The sequence below is a fragment of the Apteryx rowi genome, unplaced genomic scaffold, assembly GCF_003343035.1.
Source record: "Apteryx rowi isolate R43461 unplaced genomic scaffold, aptRow1 scaffold_117, whole genome shotgun sequence".
In the NCBI taxonomy this organism is placed as follows: domain Eukaryota; kingdom Metazoa; phylum Chordata; class Aves; order Apterygiformes; family Apterygidae; genus Apteryx; species Apteryx rowi.
The window spans coordinates 971,332-998,476 of record NW_020447386.1 but is presented as its reverse complement, the minus strand read 5'-3'; the positions used below and the strand labels follow the sequence as shown (position 1 = coordinate 998,476).

The following is a 27,145-nucleotide window of genomic DNA, read 5'->3' as shown; positions in this document are numbered from 1 at the left end:
ACCTGGCAAATGTGTGTCCAGTTCTGACCTCCGAAATAGATGGGTTACAAGAAAACATAGTGCTTGATTCCCTAACCAGACAGTAATCCTCCCACTACATACACCACACCATTATCACCACCAGTGAAGGCCTTACCCTGCTGAACTGCATGTATTGCCAAGATCTTCAGTGAAATTGGGATCCACAAACCACCACTGATTTCTATGTTTTTATTTATCAGCAAATTTGGTGTCACACTTCCCTCACTTAACTTAGCAGGGTCTGAGTACAATTTGCTGTGGCTCTTTATCAATGTCACTGGATGCATTAAATGCCCTGTCCTTGATATTTTTAAAATGCAAAGCTCAGACACAGTAAAAGTCCTAGTCACTGCAAACAGGAAGGGAATGGTCACATCCCACTGCAGTACCTGGAGTTGGTCACAGATGGACACAGCTTAACACACCAGAGGTGCATAACCACTATACTTCATTCATGGTGGTCTTCAAGGTATCAGTAGACCCAAGTACTTCTCTGGGTCAACACCGCCCCCAGAAGAGGGCAGTGAGTTGAAAGCATGAAGGAATACTTAATAACTTAAAAATAACAATTTTACTGAAAGTCAGTATACTTCTATTTGTTTCACAGATTAATGTTGATGCTCTGTTACAGGAAAAAGACTTTTCAAAATTTTTTTTCTCTCTCTCTGTACTGGCACAAGCAACCTTGCACAACTTGATAGCATCTCTTGATAAATATCCAGCATTGGTAGTGCTCACCTGTGCTGCAAACATGCCAGCAAGACAATACACAGATGAACTCAATCCAGATGGGCAGCAACAGATAAAGGCTTGAGTATGCATTCAGGATGTTATCGCACTGCAAGCATGTAAACCTGCTTTTCATCTCAAAATTCTCAGATGTTGAACCGGTAGAGGTAATGTTACCCAACTTGGCTACACATTTTGAAATCCACTGAAAAATAAGAGGCCTTACTCCTGCCCAGGACTGAGACAAATTTCTAAGATAACTTATCTCTAGCCATTCTTGTCATGATAGGAAGCAACTAACTAGTATGATATTCCACTGGTCATAACTGACTTTGTGTGATTTTTTGGAAGATTTGAGAAGTTATGCTCTATTTCATGGGACACAATGCCTGTGTTTCAGAACACCGCAAACAGTACTACATGAAGTAATTTTCCCTTCCTACCAAAAAAGATCTCCAGTCATATTTACATCAATATTTTTAAAACATGCATTTCATGTCACTGAATAAAAAGAATTTTCCAGAAAATGCAATGGTAAACCTTGCAAATTCTCTCTATGACAATAGAATTAATCTCCTAAATGGTTTCCCTTTTTATGACCGTATATACTGAGCCTTTTGTTTTGTAGCAATGTAGAATCTAATTCCATTTTTCAAAGTCTGCCAAGCACACTACTGCATGAAAAGATTTTCTTTTCTTATTCTCTTTTTTATTTCATAAAGAATGAACTGAGTGGAAAGGCCTGCTTTAGGATGCTTCTACTTGTTGGCTGTCGCTTTTGCCAGTTCTCAAAAGACTTTTGAAATGCTGGCCAGCCTTAAATGTATGTTAAATCCTTAGTGTGCATCATTCAGCATACCTGAATTAATATGGAAATATATTCATGATGTGGCTGTAATGAACACACTTTGATTCCAGAACTTTATCTTCACTTCTGGCAACCCATCAACCATATCTTCTAAGAGTGTACTAAACTGCTAGAGAAAGCTGCTTTTCCTCTTAGGAAAGCGTTTGCAACTGTGACAGTATCTGTTTTCTTTGCTCACTCTCCTTTTTATCTTTTGTGATGATGGGAGAAGTTAAAAGCAAGGGTAGGAGGCTTTTCCCCTCTAATTTGCTATTTCTGTTGCTTCTTTTACTTGTTCTTTGGTTCCCTATACTCTTCCCTCTCTCCTTTACTGGTCATGTGTGCATTGTATTCCTCAGTCTTCCTCAAAGTTGACTTCATTTTGTTTCTATTTTTATTATTCACTAGTAATTTGCTTATTTTTCTGAAGGTGAATTTTTTCTCTGATATATTTATCTTCCTGTCATTTTTGTCAGCTTTTATGGTCCTTCAGGCAGCCTATTTTCTGTTTCTCGGAGCCTTTTCCCTTAGCAGTGCCGTGTCCTGCCTTTTGTTAGCCTGTCCAACATCTATAATCAGTTACTGTCTTTGTTCAGCTCCCCAGCCACAGCCATTTGCTTTCTGTTGCCTCCTTCTTGCTTTCATCGTCAAAGTCACATTACCTAAGGTGGTTCAGTGGTTCACGCTTCTGTGTCTTGCCTGATGATGAAATGACAAACTGAGCCAGAGAAAAGAGCTGCCAGTGTACTCAGGGAACAGCAGAACATCTGGGAGGGGGGTGGGAGGGTGAATCACCTGTTTAACTAAGGGAATGGATTATTTGGGGCTTAGCAAAAAAAGGACCTGAAAGTAATGATATTATTGGGGGCTAGATGAGCGGACAGTGAGGTGGACTGAGAACTGGCTGAATGGCAGAGCTCAGAGGGTTGTGATCAATGGCGCAGAGTCTAGTTGGAGGCCTGTAGCTAGTGGTGTCCCCCAGGGGTCAGTACTGGGTCCAATCTTGTTCAACTTCTTCATCAATGACCTGGATGAAGGGACAGAGTGCACCCTCAGCAAGTTTGCTGATGATACAAAACTGGGAGGAGTGGCTGATACACCAGAGGGCTGTGCTGCCATTCAGAGAGACCTGGACAGGCTGGAGAGGTGGGCGGAGAGGAACCTCATGAAGTTCAACAAAGGCAAGTGCAGGGTCCTGCACCTAGGGAGGAATAACCCCATGCACCAGTACAGGCTGGGGGTTGACCTGCTGGAAAGCAGCTCTGCGGAGAAGGACCTGGGAGTGCTGGTGGACACCAAGTTAAGCATGAGGCAGCAATGTGCCCTTGTGGCCAAGAAGGCCAATGGCATTCTGGGCTGCATCAGGAAGAGTGTTGCCAGCAGGTGGAGGGAGGTGATCCTCCCCCTCTACTCAGCCCTGGTGAGGCCACATCTGGAGTACTGTGTCCAATTCTGGACTCCCCAGTACAAGAGAGACATGGCACTGCTGGAGAGAGTCCAGCTGGGCCTGTTTAGGCTGGAGAAGAGAAGACTGAGAGGGGATCTTATCAATGTATACAAATATCTGAAGGGAGAGTGTCAAGAGCATGGAGCCAGATTATTTTCAGTGGTGCCCAGCGACAGGACGTGAGGCAAMGGGCACAAACTGAAACACAGACGCTTCCATYTGAACATGAGGAAAAACTTCTTCACTGTGAGGGTGACAGAGCTCTGGAAGAGGTTGCCCAGAGAGGTTGTGGAGTCTCCTTCTCTGGAGATATTCAAAACCTGCCTGGATGCAATCCTGTGCAATGTGCTCTAGGTGACCCTGCTTGAGCAGGGGGGTTGGACTAGATGATCTCCAGAGGTCCCTTCCAATCTCAACCATACTGTGATTCTGTGATTCTGCTACATTGCTGGCTTTCAGAGACATCTGATTAAGGTATTCCTAACAAGATCTTCCATTACGTTTTAGCCATTTCCCTCAATAACCGGTTCATCATACCAGTAACTGTGTGGTCTCTAGGGTATGTTCATTGCAGTAATTTATCTTTTTTCTCTCTCTTGGATGATCTTTTTTTTCTCTCTCTTTCTTCTCTCCATCAGTTCAGGAAATTTCAGCTTTATTCTGCATCATCTATTTTGCTGCAGACCCTCTCTGACCCTCATTCCCTGGTTTCCCAGCCGGATGGATCATCTCACCAAGAACCTGATCACTTACTGAGCTGGTTCTGGTTTGGCACTACTTCCCTTGATTTTCTGGTTCAGCATGGTCCTCTTCCAAGCACTGTCTTTCCACCACTCCCTCTCCCCTGGCCCATTTCATTGTTTCACCTTTTAAACAGATGTCTATGTTCTTCTATACCTTTTTCTCCTTATCTGCTGCTCCTTTCATCTTCCCTCTATCACAACTGTGTTTTCCTTTTTAGCAACATTACCTGCACTCCACTTTTTCAATAGAAAAAAAATCTTGCTTTTTCATCTACTTCAGCTATCAGCTTGCTTCAACTGTTTGCCTGTTTAGATACTACAACTTTCCTTTTTCACCAGTGCTCAGACCTCCACCACTAGGAACTCTTAATTGATTTCCACCTTAGAAGTACTGCCAAGTCTCCAGTCTGACAATTTATTCAAAAAAAAAAAAAAGATATTTTATGACTAAAATCAGACTCTTCCTAATTCTCCCCCTAGAGAATGCATTCTCCTTACAATTTCTCTGCTTCTATTTTCTACATGCTCTCTCTTTTGTCTTTTTCATCAGAGACAGTATTGTAAGTTTATCTTTCTTTCCTAATGATTTCCCTCCCCCTTCTCTCTTTTCCACCACTACTTCTGTCTCTAAAATAGCTTTTTCAAAGCAATGCTCTGTTACTGTCAAAGCAATCCAAAACTCTACATATGCTTCATACATATCTATTTTTAACTGTTAGTATCTCCCTTGGTATCACTTCATAATCCCATTTCAGTTCAGGTTCTAACCAAACTTCTGTTTAGAATCTGTATGCCATGAACTCCTTCCTATTTCTCTCAGTAAAATTCACACTAATATTGAGAATTCCCCAAAATTGTTCTCCAAATTGTTCCAGCTGAATAACTAAATATATGTCTCACAACTCATGAGTCTTTAATAGCTGCTCATGCATTTTTAGTTTAATGTATCAGAGCTCTGTACCTGCTTAGAACATGTATAATGTTTAATATTCACTTCTATTTTTGTCACTTGTGTCCTTTAATTGGCGTATAACAGCAAGCAGACTAATGAAAAGAGTTCAGGTAAGTACTGCAGAAGTTAATTTGCAAGTATACACACACACACACACACACACACACAAAAAGGATCTAACACCTTAATCTGAAAGAGACCCTGTAGTGCCAAAAAACCCCTTCTGCAGATGAAATTGCCACTGACAGAGAACCCAGTTCTTTCCAGAACTATGTCTTAAAGCAACTTGGAAATATTACACAGGAGATGGAGAATTTAACACCTGTAGCTGTGTCAGAGAAAAATGAATCTCTGTGAAACTTTGTGATTTAGTTAGGGAGATCATGACCAGCAAAATTCAAGTTCACATAGCTTTGGGGAGAAGCAAAAGGCAATCCTAGAAATGAAAACTTAAGCTAGAAAGCAGCAGTATATGGATATAGAGCTACTGGCTGAGCACTATTAGAAAAATCTTGCTGCAGTGGAGTTGTTTAAGACACAGCCTTAGGCTATGTGATTAGAAATATGATATATACTGAACAAAGTACGGCAAATTAACACCAATGTTGTTGAACAGAAGAGTATACTGGACCACCTGGAGATATCTAAATCACCTCTGATAAACAATTGGTATGACATGAGATAATAAGAAATTTTACTCATATGCACATATGTGAAAATGGGAAAAGGTAGACAATGGAACACTTAGTAGAGCATGCACTTACATAAGTCAGCATGGGTTACAGAGCTTGGTATCACTTTTGGGGAAAACACAGGGTTGGAGAGTCAGGATATGAGAAAAACAACTAGAAAAGGGGAGAAGAATCTATGGTGCTGATGCTACGCAGACATACATAGCAAGCAAGCAACAAAACAGAAAATGCATTTCCTGTGGGGGAAATGGATTGATTGGGGTATAGGTAACTTAGGCACCCGGCTTCACACACAAAACATTTCTTTCCTTTTTGGAAAAAGCCTCTGAGATTGGAGGTCTGTGGTGGAGGGGAAGTAGGAAGGAATGGAGGATGGGAGCGGGATGCTGAAGTGCTTTTATGGATTCCTAAAGATATCAGCCAGGGACAAGCACGCCCCCTGTTTATCTATAAAATAGGTACACTCAAGCCAGAAATTGTGCAAATATTGCTACAAACATATCTTTTGGAGGAACTACCTACCACTGCCCAGAGACAACACACTCCCCAATTCATACTGGGTTTTCCTGCCTGTGTGGTTACAGAAAACACCAACTAAAGTTTACAGTTTTGATGATTTTGTGTGTGTACACTTTTGTCCTTTCAGATCTGCACAAGAGAGATCCAAACTTTTCCAGAACACAAACCACCTTTAAATTTCTGACCAGGTTAACAAATTTGCAACAGGAAATTTTACTGTGAGGCCTGTATTATCTCCATATTCAAGGGATAAAATAAGAACAAAGACAATGGTTAGCCTGTTTATATAGATCTAAATTTTTGGGAAAGCTATGTAACATGTCAATATACAAAATACAGTACACAAGAAGGTCTGATTTACTCTAGGAGATACTGATGCTTGAGCGAAGAGTATTTTAATATTTTTGTCAGACTATAAATATAACTTGTAATATCAATGGTCTCACATGAGGACATCTAACTGCTTCCTGAGTCGCATGTGGTTTGTAAAGATGGTTGGGTCTCCATGAATTTATGCTAATAGTGTCAATTTATTTCATATAATCCACTAAACACAAACAGTGAACAGTGATCTGCTATCAATAACCTTGTGTAGGATGAGGTAAGGGAAAGCAGAGGTGCTTATGGTGCTGTCTCACATTTCTCATGCTTTAGCAATTTGTTACTATCAAGCTCTCTTTTCTCTCTGTTAACTTCCTTTCCCTGAAGGTGCATCAAGGCTACTTGGTGTTATTTATTCAGTTCATAGCAATAACTCCTTGAAGCTCTAATGTGCTGCAATGCTCCCAGCCTTGCACATTCACACGGAGGCAGCTTACTGTCTTAGCAAATGCACCTCTTTCTTCCTTTCACAAACCTTTGATGCTTACTTGACCTTTTTACTATTTCTAGATGACAAACCAATGGAATCATTCATGAAACACAATTAAAGTGGTCCTTTTGAGATAACTCCCAAATCTTAATTTTTTTAGAAAATGGAAAGGATACCCCTGCTATTCAGATTTTTTCCATGAGCTGTACTTTTTAATGTCTTTCAGTTCTTTGGTAAAATTTTTGTGTGTCTCCTCTTTCCACATGTTTTGCTCTAAACATTAGAGATAAATATCCTTGGCCACTTCCCAAAACCCTAGAAAAGACAGCAGTGCTAGATTTTATTCTTTCTGCTCTTTCAATTCATTCTTTCTTTGAATTGCTTTCTCCACCTTCATATTTTTGTCTCCATCTCAGGTGATCCCAGAGGTAAGATTTATGTTTACTACTGATGTTTTATGATCAAGACACTGAACTTTGGCCACTGCATTACTATCAGTGGGTTCAGAACTCTGCCAGCCACGCACAAGTCCTTAGGGGACCTCCCTCAACCAGGGTGCCCATTGGCGCTGACCCTAGGCTTTAACCCTTAATCACTAGCATCCCCCAGTGGCCCTATTTATCACTGCAGTTCACTTTTTCGGAGTTTTCTAGGCAATTTAACTTTCAATGTAAATTTAAGTAAGGTGCCTCAGAACTAGGCAGCACTAGGGACTCTTTTCCCCTCAGCAAAGAACCAGATACATTTGATCAAGGGTAAAGATAGAATTTTTTTATTTATCTTCAGTCATTGCAACTATCACGTGTTTATTATAAAACATACCTCTAAGAGTAGGGATTCTTTGTAAAACAAGAAAAGGGGGGAAAAAATCAGGCAAAAAAGAATTATCTATTTTTACTGTAGAACCTTTACTGGAAAGTCTCGCTGAAGAAGAGAAAATAGGCTGAGTGCATCTTCCAAGAATATTAGGTTCTACAGCTATTCTTTCCTAAGTGGCTTTTTTACAAAATCATAACTCAGAAAAGATACTGTAGCATCCATCAAATTTTAATCTGCCCTCTGATTAAAGTTCACATACTTCGAAACTGTAATCCAGCAAATCTACTGAATTAGAGTTCTAAACCAAAAATCTGCAGCTGACATTTCATTCACACCATTAAAATTCAACTACGCTCCCAGGAAATACGCTGAGTCTTGCTGTGGCCTCCTTCACATGTAACAGTATTTTCTGGGTGGGTGGGCAAAGCACTCTGCGTACAGCATGCCTCAGCCACTGTTCTTTAACCCAGCCCTTTGCAAAAAAACCTGAAATTCTGTTGACCAAGGGTATTTTCCCTGTTCCCTAAAAAGCCTCAGTCCCTGAGGAAAGGCGAAGTAAAGAAATACCTTATTGTGGAATACCTTAAGATGTGGCTGGAAGGGAGAGAGAGCAGAGGAGGCAAACACTGCACCCCTCCATGAAGAGGGTGATGCTTGCAGCAGCCCAGCTGCTTCGTGCTCCAGAAGCAGCGCAGCCCTGTCAGTGCAAGCCCCGTGTCAGTGCTGCTGCAGCGCAGGGAGGACACTGGGGGAAGGATGGGCAAGGCTGCTGGGGGAGAGGCAGGACCACACTGCTGCACAACATTTCTTTAAGGGCTGAAAAGACAAATCTCCTCTCCTCAATGCTGGAGCCCTCCAGGAACTCCTAAGGCTGCAGCAGAGCGGATGAAGGGTTGTTAATTAAAGCAGCCCATCCAAAGATCAATGGGACTTAATAGTTTGGCAGGAGATTAGGTGCTGTGCAGAGAAGAACTGGACATTTTTGCCCTCTCAGTAACAGAATCTCACCAGACTTGTTACCACAGGAGCCCGGAGAGGCATCGGGGCTTTACCCACTCCATTTTACTTCCAAAATCCAATAGGCCCAAGGTGCCACTTAACTACTTCTTTCCCCACCAGTACTCATGTGGCAATAGCTGAGGACACCCTGCAGATTTTTATAACAGATGCATAGTTCCACCATTTGTCTGCAGTGTAAGTACTGGATATTTGAGACAATTAAAAAAAAAAAAAAAAAACCAAAGCCCCGGAACATATGTGCCTTGCCTGCAGTTTAAGGGCCAAGTGCTGGAGTCCTTCCTCAGAGGTAATCTCAGGGAAGTCTGCTTTACTCGGTATCTCTGAATTGGATCCCTCACGAACAGCAGTAACCCAGAGTGTGAACGTGTTAACTGTGACATGGCAAACCCATGTAACACCACTTGCTGATATTCTGTTATTTTGTGGTTAAGGCTCAGGAGGAATTTTGTAAGGAAGTTTATTTTTGCAAGCTGCTGAGTGCTGACTATGATGTGGGGCAGCTTTCGTGTAGGCAAATGTCTTAACTTTTGTTAAGGCTCTTGGACAGACAAACTATTACTGCGACATTTACAAGAGAACTGTGTATAAATTTGGCTTAAACTATTCAGCAAAAGTACTTGTTGCAGGTTTTAACAAATTATGGACAATTACGGTTCAGTGCAAAAAGAGTAGGCAGCTTTTCGTTTTGACAGCCACCAGCTCTCCCTTTCTTTTGGAAGTTCTAAAAATATTTGAGAGGTCCTAAACAATGTTCCTCATAAAATGTTATTGTCTCTACTTAAAGCAGAGAGGTAGGTATTCAGTACGTAGGTTTGACAAAATCAGGTTTATGCAGTTTAACCAACTGTCTCCACTAGTTACACAAAGTGGCTGGTTCTGAAGTCAGCAACCATCATAATGAAAACATACGTGATGATACGTGTCACACAGCAGTGAAAATTAATCCTGCTGCTTAAGAAATGGAAAATGCACAATAAACACATTAACTGAAATTAAGATTTTTTTGGACCAATTCTCTAGAACCTTTTAAAGTTGTAACAATGATTTCCTATTTATATGGACTGCTTGAATTCTCAGGTGATTCCCTGTGGAGAGCAGTATGAATATTTTTTCCAGAGATGAGGAAAAGAAAATAGATAGCTATAATGGAATTGCAGGAGCAGCCAAGCAGTAGATTGATTCAACAGGAGAAATTCAAGGCATCCCAAAAGATTTCGTAGGATTTGCTCTCCTGCTGCTTCAGGTACAATTTGTTGTAATGAGAAACTGAGGATTTTGTTTCACGTGTGTCAAAGCTTATAGTGGTGACTTAAAAGTATAAAGAAAAAACTACAACTGAAAATTTCTCTTAAATAATGCTTTTGGACCAGAAGAGAATAAGGGTAACTTCTTCAAGGCACAAAAAAAGTCAAATTTCTCATGCAAATAGCATTTCCTAAGAGATACTAAYTGAATGCACAAGTCGAAACCTTTCCTTCATCTCCAAACTCCTGCATTAAACAGTTTGAAAACTTCAGTACACTTCGGTAAGCAGAACAGAGAAAGCTTTATTAAATTATCTGATAAAATTGCACTTGGTCTCCCTGTAATCTCTCCTCTGTGAAGAAGAACTGAGTTAACAGGTTATGAAATAAAAAACAAAGGAGATTTTTTTTAATACACGAACACTCAAACAGGCAGTCTCCTCAGTTCAGCCATACGGTAGACGGCTGGCAGGAAGCATGTACTACTACAGTACTACATAAGCCCTATTTGAAAGGTTAAGTAGGACATGCATGGTGTGAATTTCACCCGTAAGAAATCTGAGAATTTCTAGGCACTCATGCCCCCTTGTATGAGACGTCATTAGGAACTTACGGCTTCTGTACAGCTCTGCTCTACCACAGCCTATGTAGATCTCTTGCAAATTACACTATGGCAAAAGCACTGAAATGCTGTGTTGTATCTCAACTGCTGCCCAGAGTTTTATTCAGAAACAGGCTGCCAGATGAAATTTCCTCAGGCAAAATACTGAATGCTGATAGCAGCTTGGTTTGATTAGGGAAAATATGTTGAATCTGAGGTGTTTGCATCCACAGCAGCCCATACTTTTTAGCATTTGCATGCCCCTCACAATTCACAACATCACATTGTGTACTGGAATATCATATGGTAGAGCAGAACTTAAGAGAATAAATGGATGTGCTCACAAATATCTTACCAAAAATTAACATTCGTGTGTGCATGACATCTTCTACTGATGTTCAACACAAGTTAACATTAGTTACAAAAAACCTAAACATCCAGACTTAGAGTTTTAGAGCTTTTAAAACGGGGCAACCACTGACCAGAGCAGGCAATACCAGTCCCATCTCCATTAGCTGACCCAAGTAGCATTACGACTCCAGGCTCCAATCAATCCCAAGACCTACCACATAAACTAGGATCTCCTAGAGCACCTTCACTGACTTGTAAAAGGCCACCAACATCAGAAAGTCTCCCAGCAGCTAGCATAGGAGCAAGGAGAAAAGAACAGCAAGTGTTTCACACCTTGGCCTCTGGGTGTTATCAAAATAAGCAACATGGGCTTTTTCACTTCCAATTGAAACTGCATTTTGTAATGATTTTTTTTATTATTTCTGTGAACTCTATGTATAGTGTATACAGAGTTCATACACTATTTCAGCTAGTTCCCTGTCCTTAAAGCTTAATTCAGCTCAGTATAAAACACTGATATACTCATGGCAACAAAGAAAGAAACCAGAGTAAGGAACCAGAAAGTAAGTTTCCCATTAGAGATGAGGCCAGCATCCATATATATGAAACACTGACAAGCACTACTGCAGGCAACCAGTTATTCTTATAGTTCCTGCTATCATTTTATTTGCACTTACCCTGATTATGCAAGCAGAATGAGAATTCTGCCTCACCTATTAATCCAGAAAGCATTGCAAGATGTACAGCAAGACAGTTTTAGAAATAAAAGCAGTAAGCTGCATTCGGAGAAAACACAATCTTCACTTTTAATGAGAGACCTCTTCTTTGGAAACAGTTGAATCAACTGCATTTCTTACCTGTATGGTCCGAGAGTCCTGCTGCCATAATTCAAAGCTTTTTCCCAGGATCCAAGGTTAATACAGGCATCCATGGCACAGTCAAGCATTTTCAGCTGATAGATATTTGTGTCTGGAAGACGATCTGCATTGCTGCTTAAGAGATTCTGGCATCTTGCCAGAACCTGCTCCCACTCTGTTGTTAGCCTTAGTTAAAGAAATATCTTTAATCAAACAAAAATACAAGCTTTAAATGTTGTTAGGAAGGAGTAAGAGCTGCARGGCATTAAGATAAAAAAGCTACCATTATTCCAGACTCTGCTTCAATTCTTGAAAACATACTTGAACTCGTAAGTGGCAGCTTAGGTAACTATGCTCTGTTTACATTTAGCAAAACAATTTCTAAAGAAGGTAGTATTTCAGCAATGAGGGGTAAAAGAAAGGTGACAAGATGAAAGGTTACTTTAATACATAACAAACTAAAATTCAGGGTTTTGGGTTTTTTTTGGTTGCTGAAATATTATTATTTACTTAAGATACTCCTCCAAATCTTACACCCAAGGACAAGAACCCATGGAAATGCATCTTAACAAAATGTTTCAGCAGCTAAAAAAAGAAATTTCATTTTATGTATTAAAATAATGACACATACTTTCAAGCTGCACAAGATTTTTTTTAGAATTCTCATGAAGTTAGAACCCTTCCTGCAGTTCCTGAATTTTCTTTCTATTTGAAATAAATAGTTACAAAGAGCAAAGCTTTCTTCCATCATCAATTGCTTGCAACAGGAAGTACTACTGCATGTTTCATGCATAAGAAAAAACAGTATCACAACTCTGATGTCTGGTTGCAGTTCAGGTTTAAGAATCTTGGCAGCAAAGAAGATTTTCACCTCCAGGGCTACAAAAAGGTTTTCTGTGTGTTTGGAAGAGGAAAAGTGAGCTGGGGCTTGCATTTGCATTAGCTGGATGTTTGTTCTTGCAAAGCATATTTCCATTACAGTCTAAACTGATTTAATTTCTCTGTGGAGCAGATTCTTCTCTCTCTTATCGCATCTAAGCTGAACACCAATTCTTCCACATTTTAAATAGGTCCAGCAAAGCACCTTTATAGGAGTTCCACAATGTAAGCAATCCCCGGACACCAGAAACATCAACATACACACCAGTAAGTTCAAATCAAATAAAAACAATAATAATAATAATTATAATAACAACAGTAATAACATTGTTTGCATCATAGTCCTTTCCATACAAACAACTCATGGAAGTTCATCAATTATCTCCATGACACTACTGAAAAATATTATTCACTTCAAACCAGCAACGGATTTGAGCAGACAGTGATAATCCTATGATTAAGCAATTAGTCCTTCTTGAACATGGGAATATTTATATAGTTAACTTTAAGAATGTGACCACTACGTGGCTGGGCCAGGATTTATAGCATGGTTGTTACAAGGCTAAACTAATCATTTGTGAACTGCTCTCATGCTCTTGGATTGAAAGAACCATATAAGGGAAGGAATGTGTTATTATAAAATTGCACCTTAACCTTTATATCTCTGGCAAACATCCATGTATTCTTTACAACTGATTAAGGATGGACAAACAGAAGAATGAGGGATATTATTTCCACTTGATACAATTTTCTTAGTAAGTACAAAGTACTGACATTCTTGAAAGATTATCATTTTAGCCGATGCATGGTATTACTCCATGTATTTTAATTTCTCAGCATATTGCTTCATTCGTTCACTATCGTCTAATAGCAAAAGTGTTATATTGCAAAACCTGTTGGGACCAAATTTTCAGATACAGAAGTTGCAAACTAGAAAATCCAACATCACCATCAACAGGATAAAAGAGAAGTTGGCTGTCCTATAGTTGGCTGCCCAGGGCTAGAGGAGCAGCTCTCAAGTAGCTCTTCTGTTGAATGGCCTGGGATACCAAGGAATACTTTCCTCCACAATAATCCCGTTGCACCTGGCTTTAGTTTCTCAATTTGTATGCTTAAACTGGAATTTGGGTATGAGACAGTTCACTCAGATGCATTGTTTCAAATTCTCTGTCTGCAGGTTTAGCAAGACAACACTGTATCAGTTATATTCAGCAGGTCAGGTTTTGGAAATCACTAACTTTCTAAACTGTAGAAACCATTGGTTTAATTTGCTAAAAAAATTACACTTGCAGAAACTAATGACTAAGTGCCTCAATCAGCAAGGAAGGTTTTCTATTCATTCTTGGTGAGCTGACAAATGTCAAGCCTCGTCTCAGGTACTGCACTAGACAGTTCATGCCAATTAGCACTGCTATGGCACTGTGCTGCAATGGAAGGAAAGATGCCACATTTCAAATAGCCCATGTCTGAGAGCAAAAACGGAATAAACAACAAGGACTGATACCTTGTACTCCCGGGTGTTCAATTCATTTTAAAATATCAGTTAAAAGAATAAATTTAATTAAAGACCTTAAGAAAAATTCAGTATGTGCAATTTCTCCTGCAATTAAATATAGAAACATTACATTGCACCAGTAGTCTGGCTCCATACTTCAGATATCAAAATGACTACAACTGCATGCCTATGCTCTTCTAGTAAAAATCATCTTTCCTTGGTGGTTGTTGCTATTCATTAGTTTTTTGATGGAATGTCTACATGATGGCCATTAGGCTCTAATCCTGTTTATTACCGCAAGATCATCTCACCTGATTTGGTTAATTATTACAAATTATTATTATTATTATTATTATTATAACTTATCCTAATGATTTTATAATGTTTGCAGTGACCCTGACTCTGATTATGCCTTTGTTATTGTCATTGCTGTGCAAGGAGTGAGATCCTGGAACTGCTCACGATAGGAGTAATGGGACAAAGAATTTCACAGCTTTTCAGATTGAGCTTTATTACATTTATAAATAGGATTATATGAAGCGGTGGGTTGTGATGGTGGAAGTCCAAACTTGATGAGCCAGAATGTCCCTTCCAGTCCTCCTCTCTCTACCTTGAAGCAGTTCCAGCACAAGTAATTATTATCATTAATACAATTAATATTACATAGTTTAAGCATTAAAWGAATTAAAACGCATTTTAAAACAACATAAAATGGGAAAGCTTAAGGAAATAAAGTCATCTACACTCAAAAGATGAGCAACTTTAATAAAGGGTGTTCTGGATTATTTTCACAACTGAAAGACAGACTGTAGCCTGTCACTAAAAGGATACCTTCTTTTGATTTTGGACATCTCACTCCATTTACAGCATCTTTGACTTCTTTCCAGGCATGTTCTTCACCTGCCAGTTTCTCAGCATCCTGGTTAATGGAAACAAAAGCATTGATGAGAAAACCAGTAAACTATGTGTATACATAATGACGAAAACCAGGCTATAAAAGATTACACTGACAAAAGCAAGTTGCAGGAATTGTATCATGATTGTATTTGCAAATACATAAAAATTCATTTTATTTGACAGTCATCTTCACCCTGTGTTTGCTTGACAGAAAATTACTAGTGAATTAGTTCACTCTTGGACTGCTGATGTAAGTAAATGAGATAATATCATGGAAAACCAAGGCAAGCTTGCAAATATTAAATACTCAAACCAGATATTAAGTTTATAAAAAAAATTATGATCCTCTGGAACAGAGAAACAGTAATATGTGACTTTTTACTACTGAAATAGACTGAGTAAATCAAATTCTCTCAAAGAACTGCAACCTAATACTTCACAGACCCACAGCCACCTTGTAGAAAGGATTTAGTAAACAATTTTGATTAATCATGTTCTGATAATAAGGACTTTACAAACAGAAGGAGGCTACCTTCATTCACTGCAATTATAAGCATGAGCTTATAGGAAAATTCTGCTACTCCAAAAAGTTGAATTTCTGTTTTGTTTTGTAATTCATTGTTATTTCTTCCCTATTCCATTTGACTGTACAAACAATTATATTTTCTTATCACTGTGATAATGAAGGCAAAAATGATTAATGGTTGCAGTAGTAAGAGAAACAGTTTCTTTTTTCAACTCTCTAGCAGCAACTAACTGCACCTGAGGCAAACCACTTGGAAAAAATTTATTAAAGCATCTACAGACACAGCAAAGCATCTCAAGAGATTTTCAAAAGCATCTAGATTTTCAATTTTCATTGCTATAAGCACTTAAATACCTTTAAAAATCTGGCCTTTAAGACACTGTGGTTCATTATCTCTCTCCCTCTTCGCAAAATGCTCTGTTACTCTCAAAAGAGTTATATAAGAGCAAATTCTTTCAGGAACATTTCAAATACAATCCTAAAAAATCAGCCTTCAGCAGGGGTGGAGGTGGGGAGATTAACAGAGAAGGTGTGTTGGAATCTAACCAAGCACTTCGCAATCAATAGATGCTTACTGGGTATCACAAGAGTAACTCTGTTAAAAAGCCTGTATAATCTGTAGCCTATAATCTGTATTTGTCTTGAAGTACATAATTTTCTTATTCCATTGCTCCTTACTTATCCCAAATTCAAAGCAGAAAATATTTACAGTGAGAGCCAGCACTTACTTTCACATTTAATTTGCAGTTGTGTTTTCCATCTGCACCATAAAACGCTGGCTCCTGCGTATCCCTGGGATGATTAAATCAAGATTGGTCTCAGCTGCCCCACCATTCTGCAGAACGTACCAAGGAGGGCAGCCTGACCCTTCTGCATTTTGCACATGTACCTCCCATACAATCAGTTCTCTGATCAAAAAGTTCACCTGGAAATAATTTTGCACATAGCTGAATTTGCCACCAGAAGGCATAGGGTGAATGTTAGGACAAACAAGCTCATATTCCAGAAATTTTATCAGCGCAGTTAATGTACACACCTAGTCTTGTTATAGCTTTGTAACAGACTTACACTGAATGTGTTAGCTTCAGTGTAACCCTTCCCAATTTTTAGGGGACTACATCACTTCCAGGAGGCTGACCTCAGCCTATTAGGCTGTAATAATCTGTTTCTAGAACACCTTTGCAGTGTTGCTGCACTGATTTATCTAAAAAATATATCTGGCCTGTAAAATATTAATAATGATGTCCATGAAATTTTAGGTTTAAGGAGCACATTAAAAAAGAAAAATTCTGTTAAACTATCTTTTCTCACTGGCCTAAATACATTTCTGAGTATTTCTGTAAATATTTAGTAAGTCTTACAACTAAAAACTCAGAAGCATGGGAACTGTGACAGATTTATAAATGAAAGGAAAAAACTATATAAGTTACAGGCCAATCATTGATACAAAGCATCATTAGGACTTACTTTATACACAGTGGGACTGACAGATGAATCAAGTTAAAGCTGTCATTGACACAGGATTAATCTTACACTTTCTTGTGCCATCCTTTGGGTTGCTTTCCATTCTCTTCTAGCACTTCATTAGGAACAAAAAGCAGTGCAGGGTTGGGGTTTCCTCAAAACTTTACACTAGTGCACAGGCTTAAGTGATCACTGGCTTTGTATCACGTAGAGAATAGGGAGTGTCTGCTGGAGAGATAATCTCCCAAACCCCTCTGGATTCATGGCCTTTATCCCTTTTGCAAGAGACTTCAGGATGGAGGGAGCTGGGCGGGATGCCCAGCCCTGAGAAGGATTTAAGTCACAGGTTTCAATGAGATGTTTTCCGTGTTTTCAAGATGAGGCATTTGCGGGGTTGGCATATGTAAGAACGAGCAAAGCCGTGGTTAGCTGGCCCTTCTACACATCTACTGTTTTTCATCAGATTTTCATACACCGAAGAAGTCCTGTCCTTTTCTAAACACTCGAGTTCAAGGCATGCTGCTTCAGAGCAGACAGTCAAGCAGAGGCTGCAAAATGACCAGGAAGAAGTGTTGCTGAGAAGACTTCTGCCTTCCAGGCTAATAAGCTTTTTCCAAGTTGTGTCTCTCCCTTGGACAATGTTTGAAAGTCATGGCTATGTGATATGACTAAGCCAGCTAAAAATACAAAACTGCCTTGGCGTCGGAATTACGAAAATAACTGAAGCGATTAATAATTACACCAAACTGTTTAATTTAATCTAAGAGCATGGCAGTAACAGTTATGGGAGATTTAGCTTTCCACAGAACAACATCCATTCAAAGAAGCTCTTTTCATAACATATTCACAGTCAAATCTCCAGGTGTACAGAGCTGCCAGCAATAAAGGATGACATGTTTTTTTTCATCTGTGGAAAAGGAGAACCCTTGCTGAAGGAAAGAAAGAGGCTTTTGAACAAGAAGGAAGATTTAGCAACATGACTAATGATATGATGTGATATCTAATTATTTCCCCTATTGCTAACTTCAGCACTAAACATGAGAATTTGTTCTTTCAAACAACAAATATTTGTCGCGTGGTCTACATTAGCTAAATAATTAGGCTAAGTAATCTAGTCACATAAATGCATGACAATCTTCTGATGGCTGAAACTGGCATGTTTTACAATTCAAGTTTCACACATTGAGACGTGCTAGAGAAAAGTGAGAGCTGAAGTGTTGAGGGTTTGCTGGGGAAGCAGAACAGACAGCTGGAGCACATGCTTTCCATAGCAAGAGCACCATCTTGCAATACTCTAAATAAGACGGGTATGGTCCATTGGACCCAGAAGCATCACTGGATGTGCTTGTTGAACCCACAATCAAGGGCACAAGGAAAGACAAAACTGATGCTGTGATTTATTCTGAGTAATTATTCCACATAGAAGACGATTCCAGCACCCTGCTATCCACTTCCTCCAAACATGTGCAGGGGACACTTGTCTCTTAAAAGGTGAGTTAAGATATGACAATGATATTTCAATTCCAGCTGTCCATTCTTCCAATCCCAAGGCAGGTGTGGCTACAGCTTTCTTGCTGAAATACTCCTGGAGATTCATCCTCTTTACACTGAAGCTTTCTGGAAATCTCCAAGGACTACCTATCCCCCCAAAAGACTGAAGCTCCTGGGTTGACCACACAGACTGCTTAGCTACCCTGTGCCTTGAATCCCTTAGGCAATATCCGCCACTGTCACTGTGGTCCCCTTCATCTACAATTGCTTGTGTGTTGCAGTCCACACTGTTGACACACAAGGTAAACCAGCACCTACAGACTTCGGGAGATGGATGTCTCCAGCTCCACCCCCTCCAGCAGTCCTTTTAACGCAGCACAATTTCCAGTGTTATATTTGGTTCTTCTAGAAAAACAAGCTATACCCTCAACTCTTCACACCTGACACCTATCAAAAGGACGATGCTGCATACCTTCAAGTCTTCTTGAAATTATTTTGGGTGTATAAAACACAAAGGCTCACTTACATAATTCAATCAAACAAAATCCTACCCTTGAAATCTGTTTGGCCCTTCAGAATGGGCAAATGCAAAATATTCTGTAAAGCAAACTTTCTGACCATATAAAGAACCATTTTTCCTCCCTTAAATGTTAGGATTCAAGAACAAGATTAATTTTTTATGCATTTCCCTGAATATCATAATTTCTACTCAGCTTGTGGATCAAAATAATATTCGGTGTTGTTTTTCTGTCAGAATATATCTAGCCTTTATATCCAGTTATGCTCCTGAGCAACTGTGGAAAATAGAAGTCTTAAATTTGTAGATACGCATTCCAATCTGAATTTAAGGAGCTTGAGAATGGACATGATTAGCTCTGTTCAGCACATCCTGTAAATGCTCATGAAAATAATTTGTAATACACAAGACACCACTAAATGTCAACAGTTGCTTTAAATATGATACAGTTTTTCACAGTTTAGGTTTCATTAGTCACACTGGTAAAAATGAAGCTATAACCCCACATAACAAAGGAAAGGAAGTGAAATAAGAAAAACTGAGGGCAATATGTAATGATTAAAACCTATTTGTATGGTGATCAAACTTAAAAGATTTTGCGCTTCTGGCTTCAAGTGATAGGAAGATTTATGATAAAAGTACTCTCTTGAGACAACTAAAGACATCAGTCACCACAGAAATAAGCATTTGAAAATAAGTCACCTGTTCTACTCCCTCTTATTCCTTTGCTCCCACCTTGGTCATAAGAATTAGTTCTTTCCCTATCCATTTTGCTATTCTAGTGTTCTGAACACATCCTTAACTCAGGTCGTCTCCTTAGAAAGGAGTATAATTTTGAAACTACAGATATGTTTCCCTTTCCTTCCTCTTGTTTTATGCCCCCCTCTTTTCTTTCTTTGTTTCCCTTCTCTTCTTCCCTGAGTACTTTCTGTTCCTTACGCTTCCTAAAAGTGCTCCCTACCTATTCATTTAAAGTGCTACTGATTTTACATGCGATGTATACAGTCACTGTTCTCTGCTACCCCAACATTTAAAATGTTGCATGCTAAAACATTCTCGCACGGACAGCACATCCTCTGAAAGCAGGCATCTCTCTGACCAAAACAAGCCCATGCCAATCAGTGAGCATCTTTCCACCCCCTGTACAATCACACGCTGCAGCCCCAACACTGCTCTTCAGCAATTGCTCTGCTGCTCTGAAAATCTTCTCAATGAAAGGGTGGCTTGAGGGCTAGTCCTCCCTTCACACTTAGGCTACAGAATAGAAATAGGAAATGGATTTTCTCTCCTTTCAGCAAAGTTCTTCTTTCTCCTTCTCACAGACTAAGGAAGAGAAGCAAGGCAGAAATTTATCACAAAAAGGAATTGCAAAGAACTGGCCCTGTCCCTCCCCAAAGGGGAAAAGTGGGGACGGGAAACTCCAAACAATAATTAACTCCTACATCTCTTTCTCCTTCCCATCCTTTTCCTACAAGAAGTAGGTCCAAGGGCATCTTCACTTTGTGCTAATTTCCAGTGTTCAGGTATCCAGTCCCATGAAAGCAAAAATAAGCAAAGCTGTGTAGGGGGTACTTCAGGCTAGACTGCCCTGAAAAGAGTAAAAAAACAAGGTCTAAAGTTACCTGTGACCAGTATCTTCTGTTCTAAATACAAAAATGAAATACAGCTGTGTAATGTAAACACCAGCAAATGTTAGTTTTATAATGGTAAAAGCCTGGAAACTATAGCTCATGCAGAAATTAGAGGGTTATGTGTAGTATAATTGGGTATGATTTTGCACAAGACAGAAACATCACTCTGAATGATCATAACGGTTCCTTCTGGACACAAAATCTATGAAGATATAACAATAATCTTCTGAGATAGCAGCATATAATTCTGTTCTTGTATTTCTTTGTGCAAACTTTAAAATTGTCTTAAAAATTAAAGTTTTCTGGAATATCATATTTTAACACTTAAATGTTAGGGGTAGCTCAAATATCTGAACATTTCACATAAAAAGCTGACCACAGCTTTGTTTCTGCTTAATTTCTAACAATTTCAGTGGCAACTACACATGTGAAACATCTGAAAGAACATTCTGACCAACCCGTTGGGTTCAAATCAAGAGCATTGCTTAGGTTTTGCCTGAAGAAGGTTTCAAAAGAGTTCAGACACATTTAGATAAGGGCATGACATTTTAAAATAGACTGCTGATACATTATGGTCTTAAAGCATATGATAACAATTTTCTATTTCTAATTCTATTTAATAATGCAGCAGCCACTGAAACCATGTTTCTAGCAAACTCATTAACTCATTGCTTTATACTTTGCTGCAAGATGAAAACATTAAATGAACAGAAGATACTGCATACCTTGTGAAGTTTCAATTTTAGTAAGATGAGGAAAAATGTTGGTGGGAGAATGTGATATAAAAGCTGATGTACTGTCACTAAATTGAATTTGTGACATGAGTGCTTCAGAACCAACAGGAGTTGGTATATGTCTGACAGTCACAGGTGTGTGCAGTTACAGGCACAGCAAGAGAAATGCATGCTTGAGTGGTTTCCCGAAATACCTGAGGTCACATCTTCTAAAACATTTTCAGTCTTTCTAGTTTCCATAGAGAATTAGTGTTTAACTTTGAAGACACAGTTGTGGGATGGGGTAACAGTTTGTGACAGAGGACTGTATAGCTGAAGAAAAACATATACTCATTGACCAGTACAGAATATTGGGAAAAAAATGATGATACAAGAATTTGACTCCACATTGAAACCTGCATAAGTTTTATATTTGTACACTGGATTAAGCTTAAATGCAGAATCAGACTCCTAATCTCTCATCACAAGAGCTACAGTTTGTAGAATCCTAAAGCTTCACTTGAGGATTTCACTCACTTCTAACCCTGTGAATGTACTTTGTTACGAATTATGAGAAATGATCATTGCACAGAGACCTGTTCTAATGAACTGTCATGCTCCGAGATTCACCTGTGACTTCTAAAGTTTCCAAAGCTCTCCCCTGCCTCCCACTGTGAAAAATAATGCCAGCTCTATAAATACCAATGCAACTGTCCTTTCCAACCTGCACAAGGTTATCCTCACCAGCTAGCTGAGCTGTCAGAAGAGAAGACCCTGTGTTTCCTGTCATATGACTCTGAAGACAATGGATGTGACAGATGGTAATTCCAAAGCAACTTTGCCTGCAGAAAAATCAATTTAGTAATCCCCATAATACTATGAGGAGGAGGTGAACCCTACTTTTGAAGAAGTTGAATTAGCACTTTTCATTTTTGAATTTGAAAGTAAAATAAGATATATTGCTGTTGCATGCCATATTCCAGTTATGCAGTAGATTGTTCAGTATTAGACAGGCAACATTACCTTACCTAATTGACATCAGCTGTTCATATAGCACTTATCTTCATGGATTACTGACTCTGGTGTCTGGAAGGGCATAGGACCTGCACAGACTAGTAATATTCTAAATTGTACTGATATTCGAAAGTTTAACAATCATTCACACCATTCATGTTTAAGTACTTAGGCAATCAGATCAAGATGGAAGTTTCCCCAAAGCCTGTGTACAATCAGTGGAGAAAGACAAGCACCTGCATAGGGTAGTATGAATACCCTTCTGTTAACATTGTCTAGCTTAGTTATAACATGATAATGTTTACTTGGAAAACTTAAAAAGAGGCATCAAAAACAACTGTGAGAAATCTATTAAAATAGATGCTTTTAACAAAGAGAAAATTAAGATCTACAAGTACATTTAAGAAGTCAGTTTAATGCAACAAAATGAAATGGGACTAAGATAAATTTATCCCAGTAACACCTTAATCAATTCTTGAAGTTTAAGGTAAGTGAGGAGCAAATAGACGAACAGTTCTCAAACTCTTCCAGTTCCAAGTCCAATATCTGTCAGGCTCACAATACTGCAACTAAGAAAGTAATTGTGTTTCTGTCAGACTCATGACTCTACTCTTATCCACTGAAATCCCACTTCAGCTATTCATTTTTGTGATTTTTTTAGCCACATTTTCAAACAGCCTTTTCAAAAATCTCCACATATGTATATTTTACGTTACAGAGGCTATCTCACAAATGTTGCATATTGAGGTAAAAAGGCATCCCTCTTCCTACTAATGACTCCTCTTCTTAGAGATTCAAGGATTACATTAGCTGCCTTTGCCACAGAATAACACAGTTCTGTTCATTTCTGTTCAGATACCCATGCTGAGATTCATCTGACCCAATGCAACACTTGGGCTACCCTTATATTTGACAGAGAAAACCAGGAACTCTCAGGGTGCAACTTTTATTATCCTAAAGCAGACTTCTAAAATACGTCAGGTGAATAGCAGTTGAAAAGTGTCTGTTCTTCTCCATTATCCATTAAGGAAATCTAGAGTAACTAGCTCAGATGTAGACATTTACACTGTAGTTGTCTGAGGTTCGATGAAATAAATCACAATTGTAGATCCCCATTTCAGATGTGGAGCTTGTGTTCTACCTTTGCAGTGGTAGTGTATTTTATTTTATTTCAATAGGTCTAATTGACTAAGGAATTCCAGTATGATTTACCTGTCTTCATAAACATAAACATTTATTATGTCATCCACAAATTTTGCTGGCAATGATTTTACAATTACTTCCAATTCATTTATGAAAACGCTGGATACTATAGAAATAGGGTCATTATGGACACACTCTGAAACTATTCTGATAGCATTATATACAACTGATGATTACAGTGATTACATATTTAAGCCTGTTGTCAGATCAATCTTTACAGTATACACATATAAATCACTGTAGTAAGAATAAGACAAAAGACACCAAAAAAGCCCAAAGCTTTTTATTACTCATGAACCTAACAGCCCAACTGATTTTTTAATACCATAAATGCTCACAGATCAGATGTTACTATAAAGCCTTTCTGTTTTACATATACACTTTGTGAAAAATCTAAGCCAGTAATATCACGGACAGTATTCCCTCTCTCAAAAAGCAGCATACAATGATACTAGGTTACCTAGCAAGAAAACAAGATAATATCTAAAGAGATCTGTCAGAGTACATACAATATATAGGGCTAGCACACCTAAACTTCACAATAGTGTCCTGCCTGGACCCGGAGACTCTTCAAGTGAAAGGCACATGAATTTAATACATTCTGAAGTGATTTCAGTTAAGAGCTAGTTATTCTGGTTGCTGACCAACGTATTTCCTGCATGTATTTATTTTTAAAATATGTCCCTTATACACTACTCTTCCTTTTGATGAAACAGGAGTCATAATCAGACACGGACTACCCTGTTCTTTTCATTGTTCATACCCTTTTACAAAATCCTTGTGTCACACACAGCTCAGCTTTGTGATGTCCCCGTCATCTTCCACACCATTCGAGCCCCTGAGGTATGCTTAGCGCTTTGTGGGTCCAAGACCCAAGCGCCTCGTCCCTGTGACTACTATGGAAGTTTTGGTGATTCCACTAGCAACAGGACCAAGCTGTGTGTTTGTGACAGCACTGCTGGTGTAAGTCTCCCAGCAGGAGTTTAGAGTTGACTACAAAATTCCTGTCCAAGCTGCATAGCTTACAAACAGAAATAAAAATTGATTGAACCATAGGAAGAGCAATAAATAGAAGCTGACTACTTATCAACTCACAGAAAGCCAGAGGATGGGGAAATGGGGGAAAGCAAAGGACAGTATTTACAGCTTAGCATCAGAGAAATAGGGCCTTATGCCAGACCACCCAAAAAGTCTTGGCATGTTTGTAATTCCATTGTAATTTCCATTCTCAGTCCAAAAAAAACTGTGGGTAATTTGGTTACCTGAGGAAGAATACTGTTCAGCCTAGTCCCTAGCAAACATGTGGCTGGTACTTCAGACTGTCCTAGGCATTACCCATCTGTTAAGGCAATCTCTAGGTCAATCTTATCAGCCAAACTTGAAACCATAAGGCAAATCTGCCTTTGTTCTTAAGTCTGGAACCTGTGAAGACAGACAGCCATGAGGACATTTGGCAGCTCAGAAGAGACACATAGGTCCAAATCCCTCAGAGAACTTAGGCATTCACAGGTGTAATCCAATCCACATTCATCAGTGCACTTAAACATGTACTTAAGTTTAAATGCATGCATAAATACCACTGAAGTTAGTATTATGCAGATGTCTAAACACCTCACTAAACAGAGGTGTAGTTATTTGTGTATCAAAGGTCAATTTATGCTTTAGTGCTTTGAAGAATTCATGCCCATCAAATGATTGGTTCTAACTGAAGATATACTGACATGATATTTATTTTTAACACTAATATCAAAACAATTTAATATTTTAATGCATGATATATCACATGCCACAGTGGTAGCTCTAGTAATTATGTTTTCTAATGTAAACTGAAATGTACAATGACAACATTTACTGGAGCATACTGTTTTCTGAAAGAATGGGTATGAAATACAGGGAATTTAGGCTTTAGAACAGCACATACAACATGATTACRATCATATCGGTTGATCTATCTACTCTATACATGAAAATATCTGGCAAATCTCAAATGTGAAAGTTGCAATTACTGGAGGGCGGATAAAAATTGATCATATAACTCACTAGCATGTTGCTTGAATACTCAGTGTCAAATGTAAGATTTGCTTAAAAACATAATGATCAGTCTTCAAGTTTTCTAAAATTCATGAATTTAAGAAGGCTGAGTTCAGTTCTTACAGCTAGAGCTCTTACAAATAACTACATGGAAAGGAGAGAGAGGAGTCTCCATCCTTGAACATATTCAACTGGAAATGATCCTGGACAACCTGCTCTAGCTGATCCTGCTTGAGCAGAACCAGATGATCTCCAGAGATGTTTTCCAACCTCAACTCTTCTATCATTCTCTCAGATGGATGAGTTTCACCCCTCCGAAAAGCATGGTATCTCAATCTACCGTTTTAAAAATTTCTTTTGGGCTGGTGGAGTATGAGCCCACTTTGCATTCTATACACGGATCACCACCTTCATTAACCAAATACAGTGTACTAGTAACTGAACTTAGCAGTATCTTTCTTCCCTATACCAAACAACTGTAGATTCAAACTACTGTACTTTTAGGCAGTAGCTGGAATCATATCAAAAGCTCTCACAGCTCAGAAGGATTCCTTTCGTGCCCTGGAATGACGCATCATTAATGTAATATTTTACATCAAAAATATTATGAGAGTAAAAGCTTAGGTGTCAGGAAATGCAGAAACTTTCATTTATATCCAACACTTGTCAGCCCTGACCAAGACAAAGATTCATGCCTTATCTCTTTTAAAGTGATATGATGCAGCAGCACATTTTTCTTAATGATTTTGGTCAGGTAAATCTTGGGCAGAGTTGTGATACACTTTTCTACTACACTTCCCAATTCAAATCATTCTTTTCAGTGCAATCAATAGCTTTGGTAATACAATTCACTGAGCAATCTTGTGGAAAATAGCAGGAGATCCTGCAATGGATCAGCAATTTACACATTCCTCTGCTGTAACTCACATGGCTGGAGTAAATTCAGCCTTTTCAAGCCTGCTGCCTTTAAACAACAAAATGTTCCAATTTGTGGATAAAAATAAAGCTCAAAAATACAAAATTTATAACTACAGTTTTAGTTACTGCCTTGCTGAGATATTAATTAAATTATTGGCAAGAAATTGATATAGCACATTGTTTACCATAGCAATATTTTACTCCAAAGCAGCCAGTCTGCAGTTTTTCAATCTCAAAAGTTATAGACTTCCTTGCTATTCAGATGAGCTCATACTTGTTTTAGTAGACCTTGGAGGATATTAGTTAAGGATGGGAATTGCTTTAGGCACTGATTTTGCCTTTTTCAATCTGTGGTGCTTCCTACAAACTCAGCCAGAGCCCTAAACCTTGAAAAATTGTACTGTCAGAAGGAAATTAGAATGAAGTCATGACACCTGTTGACCTTGACACAGGGTTCTAAATCAATCAATCTATCAATCTTTGAAAAATAACACAAAACTCAAAGTTGAGACCATTTGGCTTGGAAGGAGCTTCTAAAAGCTAAGGGACAGCTGACAGGGATGCCATCTTTCTTCACTTAAATAAGAAGACTACATGGAAGGATGAACTTCCAGAATATGGCATAGAAAATAACATTTCGAATCTTTGTAGTGTGTTTCATGCCACAACATTCTAAAGAATAATCTTTTTAACACCACTTGTATAACGGGCAT

The 27,145-nt window shown here is 38.7% G+C and overlaps 1 protein-coding gene across 2 annotated transcripts in view; it reads right to left on the bottom strand.

The window, feature by feature from the left end:
- SMYD3 (SET and MYND domain containing 3) overlaps positions 1-27,145 on the bottom strand; it is a 439,441-nt gene that overhangs the window by 43,152 nt on the left and 369,144 nt on the right. For both annotated transcript variants that reach the window (XM_026082329.1, XM_026082336.1), the window contains 2 exons: positions 14,859-14,946; positions 11,654-11,828 (listed from right to left, as the gene is read on the bottom strand). In XM_026082329.1, the coding sequence (XP_025938114.1) occupies positions 11,654-11,828; positions 14,859-14,946 (263 nt within the window). The remainder of the gene's footprint in view (positions 1-11,653; positions 11,829-14,858; positions 14,947-27,145) is intronic.